Genomic DNA, 15,171 nt, shown 5'->3' with positions numbered 1-15,171 from the left:
AGTCCCTGATGTGAATGAACAACACCCAGATCTTACAAAAATCAGTCTAGTAGGAGAGTGGTCAGGACCACCAACATTTGAATGAAGGCTGTAAAGTCATATTGTGTTAGAGTCTTGTCGAGTCTATCTAATGTGAGAGAATGTCAGTGCCACAGACTTATCTTTTCCATTTGCAGAGGGCTTTAATCTGGATGCAACCAATGTGTTTGCTAAATGTGTGTTGGGTTGCACCATAGACTGAAATGTAAGGAATATGCCACCACATCTTTTAGCGGGATGATCTCCTATAAAGTCTTTAGGTGCCTGCAGTTCACTGTTACTGGGTAAAATGTATTTGGGGACTTTAGGCAGTGGGTGTGTTAAGCATTAACAAAATTACAAGGAGTGGTTGGCAAGGTGTGTAGTAAAGGCAAATTACCAATTCAAGTGGGAGAGGTGTTGTGTCCACTACTGTAATACCACTTTCTGCCTTTACCCTTGCACCCACCTCTGTGACCATACCCTCTAATGCTGCAGCAGACCACTGCAGTATCACCATTTTTTTAGTTCAATCTTTTTAGAGAATTTAGACTTATTTGTGTATGCTATCTATTGGGGCTTTATGGACCACCAAAGAGTCCTAGTAGGTGTAACATTTACTCAGTGCTAGTAGAAATTTCACAGTTAGCATCTGTTCTGCCTAATTAGCAGTATGAAAATGTGGGGCACGAGAGACCTGCTTCCTCAACCAGACTAACCAGCTTTCTCCTTGAAAGTTTAGATACATTTTATCGGCAGAAGGAAGTATCAGTTCTCAATTCAAGTTTTGTAAAGTAGAAGCCAGACAGAACAAAGGACAATAACATATGTAAAAGGAGCATTTTTAGATAGTTAACACGAGCAATCAGAAGAGATAGTAGATTTTTGTTTTGGTGCAGTCAGTTCGTGATTTCTTCCCATTTTTTCTAGGAATTAAACGATTAGAGATCTAAATTTGGAGGCACAATAATCCATTATATTTAACGTGCACAGAAAGTGAACGTTTTGTGAAGCAGAACGATCCTGAGTAATTTGATTCATTTTTTGGTAAAACAATAATTTGTACTCCATGAATTGGGCAAATCTATTAACGATACCTGTCACCTGTATGACACAGCCCGGCTACTGCTCCTAAAAATCAAGAGATTATCTGCATATTGAACACTGGCTGCAGATGGAAAATCACGAGGCACAAATGGGGGGATGTCAAGAAACCTAGAAAAAGGGATGTAAAAGGATTAAAATGAATGTTATGAGATGACTTAAAATAAATGATCAATTGATTTACAAACTTATCAAGAGAGAATATATATGCGATCATTAAAAAAAAACAGGGAACCTCCTTGTACATCAGTCCTATGTTTAGCAAAATCTCTAATATACGTGTCTGAGTACAGAAAGTCAAATTACATATAAGTTTGAGGAGAGTAGAACATCCATTTAGCAACCTCTATTCTTTGCTCTATTAAGAGCCCATAGATAAAGTGCTGAAAGGCTGTCACTTTTTTCCAGTGTTACTGCTCCAGATAAGGAGGAATTAGATACATTCTTATTGAAGGATGAACTGGCAGATATGATTGACGGGGTAAGAAAGGGAAACCATCTGGTCCTTCTGGGATTGAGGTGAAACTCGGAATAAACCCATTTAGAGATGCCTATCTTGCAATTCATATAGACCTATATTTCGTCTAGGTACAGTCAAGAAAATATTTTCAAAAAGTCTTGCTAGCATTAATACATATCGTTCAGCAGGGTTTTCTGGCACGACAACAGCTGGCTGACCGCGGATTTCACAGCAGATATTGATGTTTCCCTCAGCCGATTCCCATCCACTCATGACGATCACAGCGATCATGGTGGATGCTGAAAAGGCATTGGGTTGTAGGAGGGGGACAAACAACATTTATGAGAACAATGCATGAGTATTTTGCAAACGGGTCAATTCTGTTCGCGAGAGGAACTAGACATGGTGCATAATTTCTCAATCTCGGTTTTACTTGTTCATTGAGTCATTGGCTTCATCCCTTAGAGACAATCACAAAATAGAGAAGGTTTCTGCTAGGACACTATATATTCAAAAAAACATGTAATGGGAAAAACAGAAGAAACAATAGTATCATCACTGTTTTCATTAAATGTGGGTGTAACCCGAAAGAATCTGCTCGTGGCATATTAGGTGGATGGCGTAAATGGGAAGTGACACAGCGATGAACAGCGCAGAGTGAGCAAAGTGAAGATATTTACAAGGTACTTTTGGTTCCCAAATGAATATTTACACAAGTTACAGAAGGGTTTTAGCAATTTGTGAACCAGAGTAGAGCGCCAAAAGTTGCGCTGGGAAGTCAACAGCGTTTCGACACGTAGTTGGTTAGGTTCATCTTCAGGACCGGTTTGTTCGTGCTGATGTGGGACGGGATCAGGATGATAGAATCGGCGGAAGGTTGTATTTTGCATAGGCGTAGGAATTAACTGCCCGCTCTAAGTCCCAGGAGTGTATACAAGGCACTGCCAGAGTATCTAGTAACAGCGTGGGGAAAACATCAATGGAGGTCAGCACACAGATGTTTGTGTGTGACACACAAGGCAAGGAAAACCGACATCAGGCTGTGAGCATCCGGAAGCTGAGGCCAGTAGTGTAGTGAGGTCCGCTGGCTCAAGTGTGATGTGCAGCCCCAAACCGGCGCCACAAGTATGGCGTCCGGAGGCTAGTGTAGAGGAGAACTTTAACCCAAGGCTGTGATGGCCAAAATTCAAGCATCACGGGTGAGGCGTCCGGATCCTGAGGATTCAGATGAGGCGGGCCATGATTCTGATCTGAGGTCCAGACTGGATCCTCTGGGGGTTAGCAACCGGGATCGGCATCCCTCTACTGAAAGAATGACATTCATTTCTTCAACAAAAACTTAGATAAATAAGTTAGACCTTTACAGGATCTCGGGCGAGTGATAATGTCTTTAATGGGGGTGAGTTTCTTCGATGGATGGAGGTTTTCTGGTTGATAGCACTCTTTGTTTATAATTTGTCAGGTTCAGTAGAGAAATATAACATTTAAGATTTCTTCCCATATAATAACATAATTTATTTTCATATACCATTTGCAACTACACATTTAATAAATATGGGCAAATTCAAAATATGTTTTGCATCAAACAGCACCTAAAACCCGACAAGCAAAGTACTTAGTTTAGGTATTAGGCCAGGATTCCGTTTGTCGTGTTAATGATCCTGAGAACAAACATGAAAAGAAAAACTGTTAGATGTATGTATCTAAAATACTTTGCTTACTTTCTTATCAAGGCAGGACTCATCTGCACTTTTAGGTTAAAACTGAATTTTGCTATTTAGTAAAAGTCAAACTGCAGTAACCAACAGTGCTGTCCTCTTGTTTTGCAGCTTGAGCCCTCTGAAGCAGAATCAAAGATCTGTAGCCCGGTTTGAAATTTTTCCCTACAAGAGCGGGGACAAGAAGCTGCTGGTTGACTTTTCTTCAGACAAATTCAGTGATGTGAAGGGATCACAGAAAATCACCGTATCTGAGGCTTAAGTCTGTCTTATAGCGTTGACGTCGATTGGCCGATATGAATGTAAAATATTACCTTTTATGTAAATTTCTGATGAATGTTGTTGATTATGTTAGAAAGGGTATCAAAATAAAACATTTTCCTACTTTAAACATGCGCCTCTTTGTAATGGTTGTGCCTGTGGTCAATGGTTGAAATGTATTTCACATATCAAAGGCTAATAGGAGCAGCCCATTTGAAATTCCAGAAGACTTTTCTTTTGTCACAGGTACATCCTGGTGCATAAACACTGGATTGAAATTAAACTATGATTCACATGGACTTGGAATGTGGTTGAGATGGTCATTTATGTACTTTAAAGAGTTCCCTCAGTGGTATGTGCTACTAAGCTTGAGGGCGCATGCATCCATTCTCAAAGAGTGGCGGAAGCCAATCATAAGCCCCCACACATCATTTAAAAACCTTGGTTAGAAACATTAGGGGTCTGTCAAAGGTTGTTCGTTAAGCGTCTAACGCAACCATAATGTTACCTCTACGCACAGGATGGAGACATAGGAAAGATGGAGAGTTGTCAACAGGACAGAGGTAAAGGAGAGGGAAGGACAGCTGGACTAGAGGTCATTCAATAAATAAATCAATTAAATGTTATTTTGGCTAAAATTGGAATTATTACAAAAAATAATTATGAGGGAAGAAGAGGATACGGCTACCTGGGGTAACAGCCTCCCAATACTATAATGACAACAAAACAAGGTTAAATAGATCCTCACACACCGATCTAGGTGTCATGCTTCATCATAGGGGTTGACACCTAGTCTCTGCGACTAGAGCATGTGACTACATACCAGCCTTCTGGGTCTGGCACTAGGGCTTAGGGAGCCGAAACAGAGCAGACACAAGCAGCTTTACTCCATTCCTGATATTCTAACTTACTTATGCTTGAGTGTGGGCTCTGTCGCGCTTGGAGAGGCGCTTGGGCCATGTAGAGGTGTGTCTTGCCCTTTACTGAAAGCTGACCCCATCAGAGTCTTTGTGCCCTGGGTTTTATGGGGCAAATATAGGGTTGGGGGTCTTGAAAAGTCCAGGCTGGTCCTTGGAATGTACTGTAACACTAGGGGAGGGAAGAGGCATAGATCAAGTGGCATGCTTTTAGGTTAGGGCCTGGCTGGGGCCTGATTTGTAACCCCAGCGCCTCGGTAGGAGTCAATGCTCATCGGCTGTTGCCACAGAATTACAGATGAGGCCAGAGACAAGACACAGCAGCCCAACACATCCAAGGTCAATCATCCTGTTCCTTCTCAAAGGAAGAGACAGATCTGCGTGTGCAAAAGGCCACACAGCAGAGAGTTGGCATTCATCCCGACTGACAATGGTTACACAACCAGACAGGAAGCTTGGCACTCACCTTGCAGGATGCCGGAGCCTTCCATACATGTTTGATACTATTTATAATATATAATATGGTCTAATCGTTCTCTGTTGCGTATGGAAGCATGCAATGCATAAAGATGGGTGAGCCAACAAAATACCAGGGAGAGCCGAGGCTGGGCTCTATATTTGCCATCAAACCTCATGTGAAAATATCATAATCACCTAAAAAGTAAAACTTATTTCTTTAACGCACAGAAGCACTTTACCATAACACATCAGATTATTTTCATACAGTGTACACCCTAAGCTCACATATTAAAAGGTGGACTCAAATATGAAAATGAAGAAAAAGGAGGTTTTGTAAAATAAAATATTTGCCCATGATCACACAATTTGGACAAGCGATGAAGCCAGGACTTCACATTATGCAATTCTCCCTAGATGTCTTCTTCCTTCTTTCCATTTTTCCGCCAAAGGTTTATGTTGTGTTTTTAATTCTTTGTGCCTGATGATACAGCATGGGTGGCAGGCAGAAGCCCCACTAAAGCTCTGCTCGTTTTGGGCTTGAAGGTCCAAGAGGACCTGGAGCTGCACCAGAGTCAGGCCTCTGGCTTGAGCCTGGCTTAAACTAAAAGTGCTCACCCACCTCGATAAATGAAATGTACAAACCACATTCCAAAGCCCACTTTAAATAATCTAAGCATTGCCATTCCCTTCCTTTCTCGGAATGCTTGAGAGGACTTTTGTTTATAATACCCCTCAACTACATAGGTGCCTTTTGAGAGGAGCTGACAACTCTATCAACTTAGGCTCAAAGGTGTTTAATTTTTAGCAGCAAGTGGAGTGCTGCACTACGATGGTGAATTTGTACAGAACGCAAATACAATTTATGAACAGAAAAATCATTATGCTTTCATTATTAATTTCATATTGTCAGCATGCACCTTCCTAAACACTGAAATAAGTATGCGCAGTGTACCCAGAAAAGTCCTTAAAACCAGCTGTATGGGTCTCCTGGGCGAAATTAGAGCCACTAATGAAATGAGAAAGCCTAAGGCACAAGCCCATCACTTAACCCTTTTGACCCCAACAATTCAGCCGTACATATTATTAATTGAAGGCGATTGTGACCGTTTTTTGCTGACACGTTTTAGATTGAATATTTTATATAGATCCTTAAGTTTTCCTGCAGCAAATGACTGGTCTAGAGATTTGTGTAAAGGCCCGTGTGATGATGTCTCAGTACAATCAACTATCCATATAAAGTTTTTCTGCAAATATTATGATATTCCTAGAAAGAGATGGATTATTCCTGTCTTAAAGAATCTCGGACTGAGACATAGCCTACTTGCATTTTTAGTACTGCAACTTTTGGAAAATGAATATGCCATTGCCTCTGTTATCGTGTTTCTTAAAAATGTTTTTAATCTCTGGAAAACTATGATAATGTGATCTGTAATTATGTACTTTGGTGGCCCAGAAACTATTTTAACTATGTATTTTACTGTGCTTTTATGGTTATTGTCTATTATAACCGAATAAAGATATTTGATTTGATTCACTGAAATAAGTATGTAAATATACAACTACATATGTGCACAAGCTTCAGTAGCAAATGGTATTTCACACACACCTACTCTATGTCAGCAATTTCTGCACCCAAATCCCACATTGACTGTACCCATCCCCTAGTCGACTAACACCCACATCACCTCCATACTTTATTCTGCAACTATGGCCTTCTCCGGAAGACCTCTCTCTAGCATTCTTTACTTTGACATACTCATACTCTAAAAGTACCATCTTTAAAGGACTAACATAGGCGTCCACCATGAGGCCCATTCAGCCACTGTCAGAGCTACACTTACAGAAATTATTCTCATTGCACCCAGAGACTACTATCTTTCAATCTACTTCCAGGGCATGGAATTGAAGGACACCAGTTACCTATACTAAATTCTCCACTTAGAGGCACAACTGTTGCTTGCGCCTAAACAGGTAGTCCTATATTTCCACTTCTACCAATGACCATTTGCCCCACCTTGTTAAACTCTGCCATACAGTATAAGAAACCATTGTTCATTGTTTAGTAGAATCACTTTGTCAGCTATTTCCCTGACACAAGTTAATATGATTTTTGGAAACCTAAAGGTCTACCCTAGTGAAATTGCTTGCATTTGCTTCAGTTCTTTGGCTAGCTATTGCCAGTAGTCTGAATGGTACATTTTGAAACTACAGTTCCTAAAAGTCAGTGGTCTCCACAACTGAAGGCCACAATTCAGTTGATTTATTTTGCCCGATTTCAAAGTGACCAAAGCAAGGACTGCAAGAATACGTCTTACACAAATCCTATAGATGGGGTAAAAGAACTGGTGCTGATCATTCGAGCCAAGCCTACTTGTTTTGTCCTGAAAGAAAAAACAAACCAGCAGGTCTTTCCTACCTATGCGCCAAGGATCTGGAGCAATGTCCCCATATCCACCAGAACCGCTCGAAACGCCATTTAGGAAAGAGTTGAAGACTCACCTCTTCAACCAACACTTCTTCAAGATGCAATAGCAATCCAATAACCAGTTGTCTTTCCTATTGCGTATTGTCTGTATGCTTGCCTTTGACCATGTATGGCCTTTTCAGCTAGGATAACGCTGTATAATACTACACTTATACATACACTTCTAAACATCCACTAACCCCTTATCATCCCACCACCACTGGAGGATGATCAGATAATGCTGACTTGAGTATTGACACTCTACATCTCTCATTGATGTCTAAATACCCACTTGGAACAGCAACACAGCCAAACATGACCCCCACAAAATCGTTGTCCACCCACCATCACAAAATCGCTGTCCACCCACCCCCACAAAATTAGTGTCCATCCACAGAAAAACAGTTTATCTCATGAGCCACTTCTCTGGACAGTCACAGACTGATGTAGGCATATGTGTATTTCTACTCTGAGTGAAGCACCCTTTTAAGGTGCATTTGTTAAAACTGTTACATGATCTGTGATTTCCAATTTAGTATTTTGAAACTGTATTAAAACATGCTATTTTGACATTGTGTGTTCACCTAATTTTAAAGCATGTACATTATTAAATTGCATTGAATAAAATAGAGGGAATAGATTTTGTCCACATTTGTACACTATGGGGCACATGAAATGTCGGAGCGCGGAGCGGCGCCAAATTTGGCATGCAGAATGCAGCACACAGAAGTAGCAAATCATCATTATTTAATGATTGTTGATGAGTAGGAAGGGACACCTTCCTGCACATAAGCAATCATTAATGGTGTTTTGCCCTTTATATGTGTGCTGCAGAATGCAGCAAACATAGAAAAAGCATAAACGAGGAGAAACAAAAGTATTTCTCCTCATTTTGCAATTCTAATGCCTGCTCATAAATGGCGTTAGATTTTGGCACTACCTCACATTTACACATCCTTGTAAATCTAGGACAGCATCAAAAAGCAATGGAATGTTGCTGAGGAACACCCACAGCAACACCCATTGCATGCCCCTGTCACCTGCGTGAAAGGGTTCCATATTTACAATGCGGTGTTAAGCAAAAAAAAGTGGCTTAACGCCACTTTGTAAATATGGAGTAGGGCATTGCACCACAGGAACACTGTTAGATCTGGGGGTCTCTAGTTGGCAGAGGTAGGTACCACTGTCCAAATAGGGACCCTTACTTCTAGTCAGGGTAAGGGGGATACACTCTTTAGATAACCCCTGCTCACCCCCTTGGTAGCTTGGCACGAGCAGACAGGCTTATCAAAGGCAATGTGTAAAGTATTTGTACCAACACTCACAGTAACACAGTGAAAACACCACAAATGGACTCCACACCAGTGTAGATAAATAAAGTACTTTTATATAAACTACACAAGAACAAAACGACAAAAATCCAACATACACAGTTCAAGAATATGGTTTCAAAAAGAGTTCTTAGCTTAGCGACAAAATCATTCACCTTAGCGTCAATTTTAGCCAACAGTACCTGGTGATGCGATAAAAGTTCTTAGCGGCGCTCAGGTGTCGAAAAAACAAGCAACAGCGTCAGTCCTGAGACCCTGGGGAGGCGTGGCGACAACCCTGCTGCACACAGCGGGCGTGGGCGACGAATCTGGTCTGTATGGGGAGTGAGGCGATACTTGTATGGATTTCAAGGCGTAGCTTTTCCGGTAGAAATTTACTCGCTAAGGCACGATGCAACAAAATTCGGCCCGCTAACGAACGAGGCGACAATTTCACCAGCGATGATCTAGGTTGGCTCTGCGACGATATTCGCAGCGATAAAATTCGGCAAGCTAACGAGTGGTGCGATAATTTTGGCTGGCTCTGCGACGATGTTCGCAGCGATAAAATTCTGCACGCTAACGAGCGTTGCGATGATCTTGGCTGGCTCTGCGATGATCTCACCCAGCGGCGGCAGGCTCTGCGACAAAGTTCGCAGAGATGACATTCTGCCCGCTAACCAGCGGAGCGGGGATCTGGGCTGGCTCTGCGACGATGTTCGCAGCGACAAAATTTGGCCCGCTAACGAGCGGGGCGACGATTTCACCAGCGATGATCCGGCTCAGCGGCAGCAGGCTCTGCGACGATGTTCGCAGCGATAAAAGTTTGCCCGCTAACAAGCGGAGCGACGGAAATTTTCTTGCTAAGCCGGCTGTGCATGAAAAAGTGTAGATCCTTTGCTTCTTTCTTCTTGGTCAGCTTCCCAACAGCAGGCACAACTTCCAGAGGCCCCACAATTGGATCAAGCACTCTAGGAAGGGCAGAACTCACTCAGCAGAGTTCAGGGAGAAGCTGGGGGTGAAGCCCTTTTGTTCCTGGGACTTCTTAACAGGAAGCCAGCTCTTCTCAGGCCCTTGGAGATCTCTTCAAGCAAGGGGACACAGCAACAGCAAAGTCCTTCCCCTCTCCTTGGCAGCAAAGCAACTGCAGGTCAGCCCACAAACACACAGCAGGACAGTCCTTCCTCTTCAGTCTTCCAGCTTTCTTCTTGGCAGAGGTTCCTTCTTGATTCCAGGATGATCTAATTTTCTGTAGTCTGGGTCCCAATACTTATACCCCAAAATCCTTTGTCCTCTGCAGGCAGAGGGGCCTTGGCCTAGTCAGAACCAGTTCTGGCCAGTCCTGGAGCACTCTGTTTACTTGGTTTCTGCTTTCCTTTGAGAGAGAGGGGCAGGGTCGTCAGCCGCCCAGCAGGGGGTGGAGCCAGCATTGTGAAAGGCAGGTACAGCCCTGTTCAGGCCCAGGCGCTACTCCTCCCACCCATCTACAGGGGAATTTCCCTATTCAGCCCTGGGCTGACTCATCCAGCCTCTGGGAGCCACCCCTGTCCCTGTCACTCACAAACCAGACAGTCAATTCACAAACAGGCCCAGGCACACAGAAAGGGCAGAAAGGGAAAACAGCCACCTTCTAAAAAGTGCTGTTTTCACACACAGGATTTAAAAACCATCCTTCCTAAAAGATGGGTTATTAAATTCTGAATTCAGGGATACCAGACTTTAGCTTTCTATCTTGCTCCTACGGGAAGATATGCAGGTAAACATTATACTCAGCATTCCCCATTATAGCCTATGGGCAAGATAGCCTTTCAATAGTGAAAAACGAAAATGGCTGTAATTCACTACCAGAGCATGTCACCTACACCAATACATGCTCTGCCTTTCACATACATTGCACCCTGCCCAGGGGGGTACCTAGGGCCTTCTATAGGGGTGTCCGATGTGTACAGAAAGGGAAGGGTTAGGCCTGGCCAGTGTGGACACTGGTCAGGTCAGCATGGCAGTTATCAACTGCACCCAGGCACTGCAGTGGCAGGCCTGTGACACCATTTTAGGGCTACTCAAGTGGGTGGCACACTCAGTGCTGCAGGCCCACTAGTAGCATTTGAATCACCAGCCCTGGCACACTCAGTGCACTTTACTAGGGGCTGACAGGTGAAACAAATATGTCAATCATGGATAACCAATTACTATAACAATTTATACAGAGAGCATATACACTCTAGCACTGATCAGCAGTGGTAAAGTACCCAGAGTCCTATTGCCAACAACCACGGGTCAGAAGAAATAAAGAGGAAGAGGCAAAAAGTTTGGGGATAACCCTGCAAAAAGGGCCATTTCCAACAAAACACCTTCAAAAGTGACGTTCCTGTGGCGCAATGCCCTTGTAAATATGCTCATATGAGTGAAATTACAGTATTTGGTTCTGTTTCAAGGTGGATCTCCGGCCCTTCTAATGCTGAGGGCATGGAGGTCCTGTGGAGGTCATGCCCTCAGCAATGCAACAGTAGTGGAAGGACAGGCCCTTTGACTCCTAGAACAGAGGGTGGTTTCTGGAATTTGGGTCACCTGGTAGCAAGAGAAAACAATAGGTCTGGCTTTAAACAAATGTTGTATGGAACTGTCAAGCTTTCCAGTTGGGTAGCATGGGAATGGATATATATTTGTGTAGAAGCAAATAACTGTTGAATAATATTGGTGCAAGTTAAAAGATCGGGATTGCCAGACATAAAATCTATATAGGTTTACGACTACCCTCCTCCCATCTTTGCTGCAGCCAGAGAAAAACACTATAAATTATCTATTTATCTAAGACACTTTAATGCATTACAATGTCATGGGTGTGCCCTCGGGCAACTGGATAAATAAACAACATGATCACAGCAGTGTGGAGGGCAAGCCCTTTTTATTAGTGGAAGCACACAACTTCTGCCCAATTAAACATGTACTCCTGGCTCCCAACATGTGGGCAGTGTCAAATCCCCTCTCTTGCTGATTTTCACATAATTGTCTGGCGACTGCTGCACTGTCAAGCCAAATCATTACAAGCATTCGCTATGCCAATAGGTCTGGCTTTAAAGTAATGTATGGGAAAGTAAGGCATGGTCAGAAAATAGCATGGAACCGGATATGTATTTGTGTGCAAGCAAAGAACTGTAGAATAATATTGTTGAAAGTTAAAAGGTGACCAGATCCAAACATCAAAGTAGGTTAATGACTGCTCTCCTCCCATCTGCACTGCGTCAGAGAAAAGCACCATAAATTATCTAGTTATCTAAGACACTTTAATTGCATTTAAGTGGCATGTCTGTTCAAGCACCGGCAACAGGATAAATAAACAAAATGTTCACAGCTGTGTGGAGGGCTAACAAGTTTTGGGAGAAGCACACAATTTATGTCCAATCAAACCATGTACACCTTGCTCCCAACATTTGAGAGAGACAAAGCCCTTCTCTAGTGATGCTCATATAATTGTGTGGCAACAGCTGTGCTGTTGAGCCAGTCCATAGCTACCAAGTATAAACATTGTTGAAACTTAGAAACCCAAGAGATTCTTAGGAGGGGAATTAGAGGCATCACACAAACATTCTTTACCCATAACAACAAGTGATCTTTCAAGATTGGGGACAAACAGTATTTCCCCACATCTACATTGCTGTAAACACCAGAATTCAAATTCAATGGCAAAAGTACTCACAATCAGCATTCCTACACTACCACTGATAAAAACAGTACCCCACATGTGTGGATAGGCACACTGCACCCCAAGTGTGGATAGGCGTACTGCACCCCACATGTGCAGATAGGCCTACTGCACCCCCACATGTGTGGATAGGTGTACTGCACCCCACATATGTGGCCAGGCGTACTGCGTGACAGAGGATCAGGCCAACAATTTGAGTATGAACGTTAGCTGCTTTTGATTTTTTTTAAACTAAAATTTGGCTAAGGGTATGAATATAGCTCTCAGCTCTGGGTTTGGTAGGCACCCCAAGAAACATAAAAATTACGCAGAATTTTTTCAAACTAGATACACCGGAAAACCTAAGAATTTGTGACTTGCGTGGATGATCGGGCACGCTCCCTCACTCAAAATGAAATGAAAACATGCTCTTTGTAACATCTGAATTAATGGCCAATGTTAAAGGCCCTGACGCTGTGCAATCCGTCACCTCAGCTTCTAATAATGATGCACATGTTGAAAGAGATCCAAGGCACACCTGTGTGGGGTCAGTGTTTCAAAGGTAATTCAGCTCGAAGGATGGTGGCAGTTTTGTGCCTCGGGTTTACCTGGTCTGCAGCAAAGCCTGCAAGCCACCAATATTTGTGAAGGTGAGATACCCAGTGCCAAGCGATGAGTCTAATGGTAGAGTACACATAGGCCCATATTTAGAGTTTGGAGGAGAGGGTACTCTGTCACAAAAGTGATGGAGTACCCTCTCCACCAAACTGAAGGTCTGCGTGCCTAATTTACATACGGCGCGACCTTAAATGCGTCTTTGATTGGGACTACTCAACCTCCGTCCCTGACACCGAATCAGAGTGATTGGTTGAATGGCCAGCTTTTACTACCCCTTGCGGAAAGGGGCAGTGAAAACTGCAAAATGACCCCCACACCATGGGAGACAACTCCCTTGATGTGTGTGTGTGGGGGGGGGGGGGGTCACCATTATGTGTAACTGAAAAAACTGAATTCCGCTTTGGGATTTTGCTTTCGAAAATACAAACGTAAATAAAACTTTTACTGACTGTACCATTATATTGATGGTACTGTCAGTCAAACTTTTAATACAGTGACAGGAAACTTTGCCACAGCAGATCCCGCCAACGTTAAGAGATGTAACTGCCCAGGTGACATCTTTAAATTTGATGCGTGAAGGACACTCGGTATGGCAGGAGGAAAGTACTCCACCATACCGACGGATTTACCGCTATCCGCCAAAATCTATATCAGGCTTTAAGTGCAGTGTTTACCATTATTAATAATTTGATTATTAATACTAACAATAATAGCCTCTGTTATTATTAATAGTATTATAATTATTAATATGCAGTTCATAATATGCCTGTCCAGTTAGCAATAAGAGTGTTATTTATATGAATATAGGCACTGATATTCTAGGATAACTTCATAATTCCTCCTAAAATTTTACAATTGCATTATTACCATCAAGAGGTGCTCCATCCATTAATAACATCCTTCCCATATTCCTTTATATGGAAAACACATGGTACCATATCTCTTTGCATGGGCATTCTGTGCCAGTTTAACTTGGATGATGACAGACAGTGAGTTATTCCTGTCCAAGCTCATCCACTTTGCCTAGCATCATCCTTCTATTGTTTTCAGATTGGTGGGGAATTGTATGTGAAACTGTGATGACAGTGTCAAGCTTGTTTACATTGAGTATTAAGAGATATGACAATTATCAATTCATTTTTACAAAAAAGGTTTATAGTCATGGGCGGTTCCTCCATTATGGCAGAAGAGGGTCGCCCCAGGTCAAAATATGCAAAATAAAATGATAATAAAGCAATTGGTAAAGCTGCTTTATTATCATTTTAATTTACTTGTAGGAGCCTGAGCCACAGCCAAATCTTGAGGGCGGGCCATCAGCAGAAGGAGGAGTGGTGGGAACAGGGCAGCAAGTGTGCATGTCGGTTTGGCCGGCCATCTTAGGACGTCCAAACCGACTTGAGCACTTAGATATCTCCAGGCTGTTGCTTGGAGATATCAGTAGGGCTCAGGAACACAGGCTCCCAGTCCCTGCTGCAGTGTGAAACCAGCCCATTCAGCACAATCCCGGTGCTTCTCTCTTGCTGGGTAATACCAGCATGAGAGCAGCGTTTCGATTAACGCAGGGTACTCTGGGAACCTGTGTGCATCGGGATTCGAGAGATGAAGAGCATGGCGAGGCGGCAGGTAAGTTGTATTTTTATTTCTTTTGCCCCTGCGCTACCCCACCACTTTTCCCTGCTAGCAGATGCCCCTGTTTTAGTACATTGTTGTAACACCCTTCACTCAGCGCTTGCTTGCATTTTAAGTCCACACTGAATGCACTTTGTGTCTCCTAAACATAAACCTTTTCATCCCAAATGGCTGCTCATTAAGGCTACGTATGGGGCACCAAGTGGTGTTCGTGGCAATAATTTCTGCATCGACATATGCACACTAATATCCAATTAGCGTGATCTTTGCTTTGTTCTTTGTGTCATTCTTTGTCCTTGCCCCATATCTGTGCTTGAGATGTTTGTCTGTTTAATCCTTGTCCCAATTCATGTCTGTATCTTTTTAGGTCTCGCCTGACCCAGCGCATGCGCTGGTCTGGCAAGACTTATTGAGAGGGCTCCAAAAAGTGCTACCAGGCCAGCCTAGAGCTACAGTGCATGTGTGCGGCTGCGCGCGCCATGCTTTACCGCGATTACTTTCGGTTTTGCGGCGGCACGGCCGCTTTGATGT

At 43.0% G+C, this 15,171-nt stretch overlaps 1 protein-coding gene across 1 annotated transcript in view; it reads left to right on the top strand.

The window, feature by feature from the left end:
* Window positions 1-3,691, top strand: part of LOC146812217 (protein-glutamine gamma-glutamyltransferase E-like) — an 89,809-nt gene extending 86,118 nt beyond the window's left edge. Inside the window, exon 13 of the mRNA XM_085619246.1 lies at window positions 3,412-3,691. Within this exon, the coding sequence (XP_085475372.1) occupies window positions 3,412-3,562 (151 nt within the window). The 3' untranslated portion in view covers window positions 3,563-3,691. The remainder of the gene's footprint in view (window positions 1-3,411) is intronic.
* The last annotated feature ends 11,480 nt before the right edge of the window (window positions 3,692-15,171 follow it).

The sequence above is a fragment of the Triturus cristatus genome, chromosome 7 (assembly GCF_964204655.1).
Source record: "Triturus cristatus chromosome 7, aTriCri1.1, whole genome shotgun sequence".
NCBI classification, from domain to species: domain Eukaryota; kingdom Metazoa; phylum Chordata; class Amphibia; order Caudata; family Salamandridae; genus Triturus; species Triturus cristatus.
Note: the sequence above shows the minus strand (reverse complement) of the source record. Positions and strands in the feature narration are given on the sequence as shown.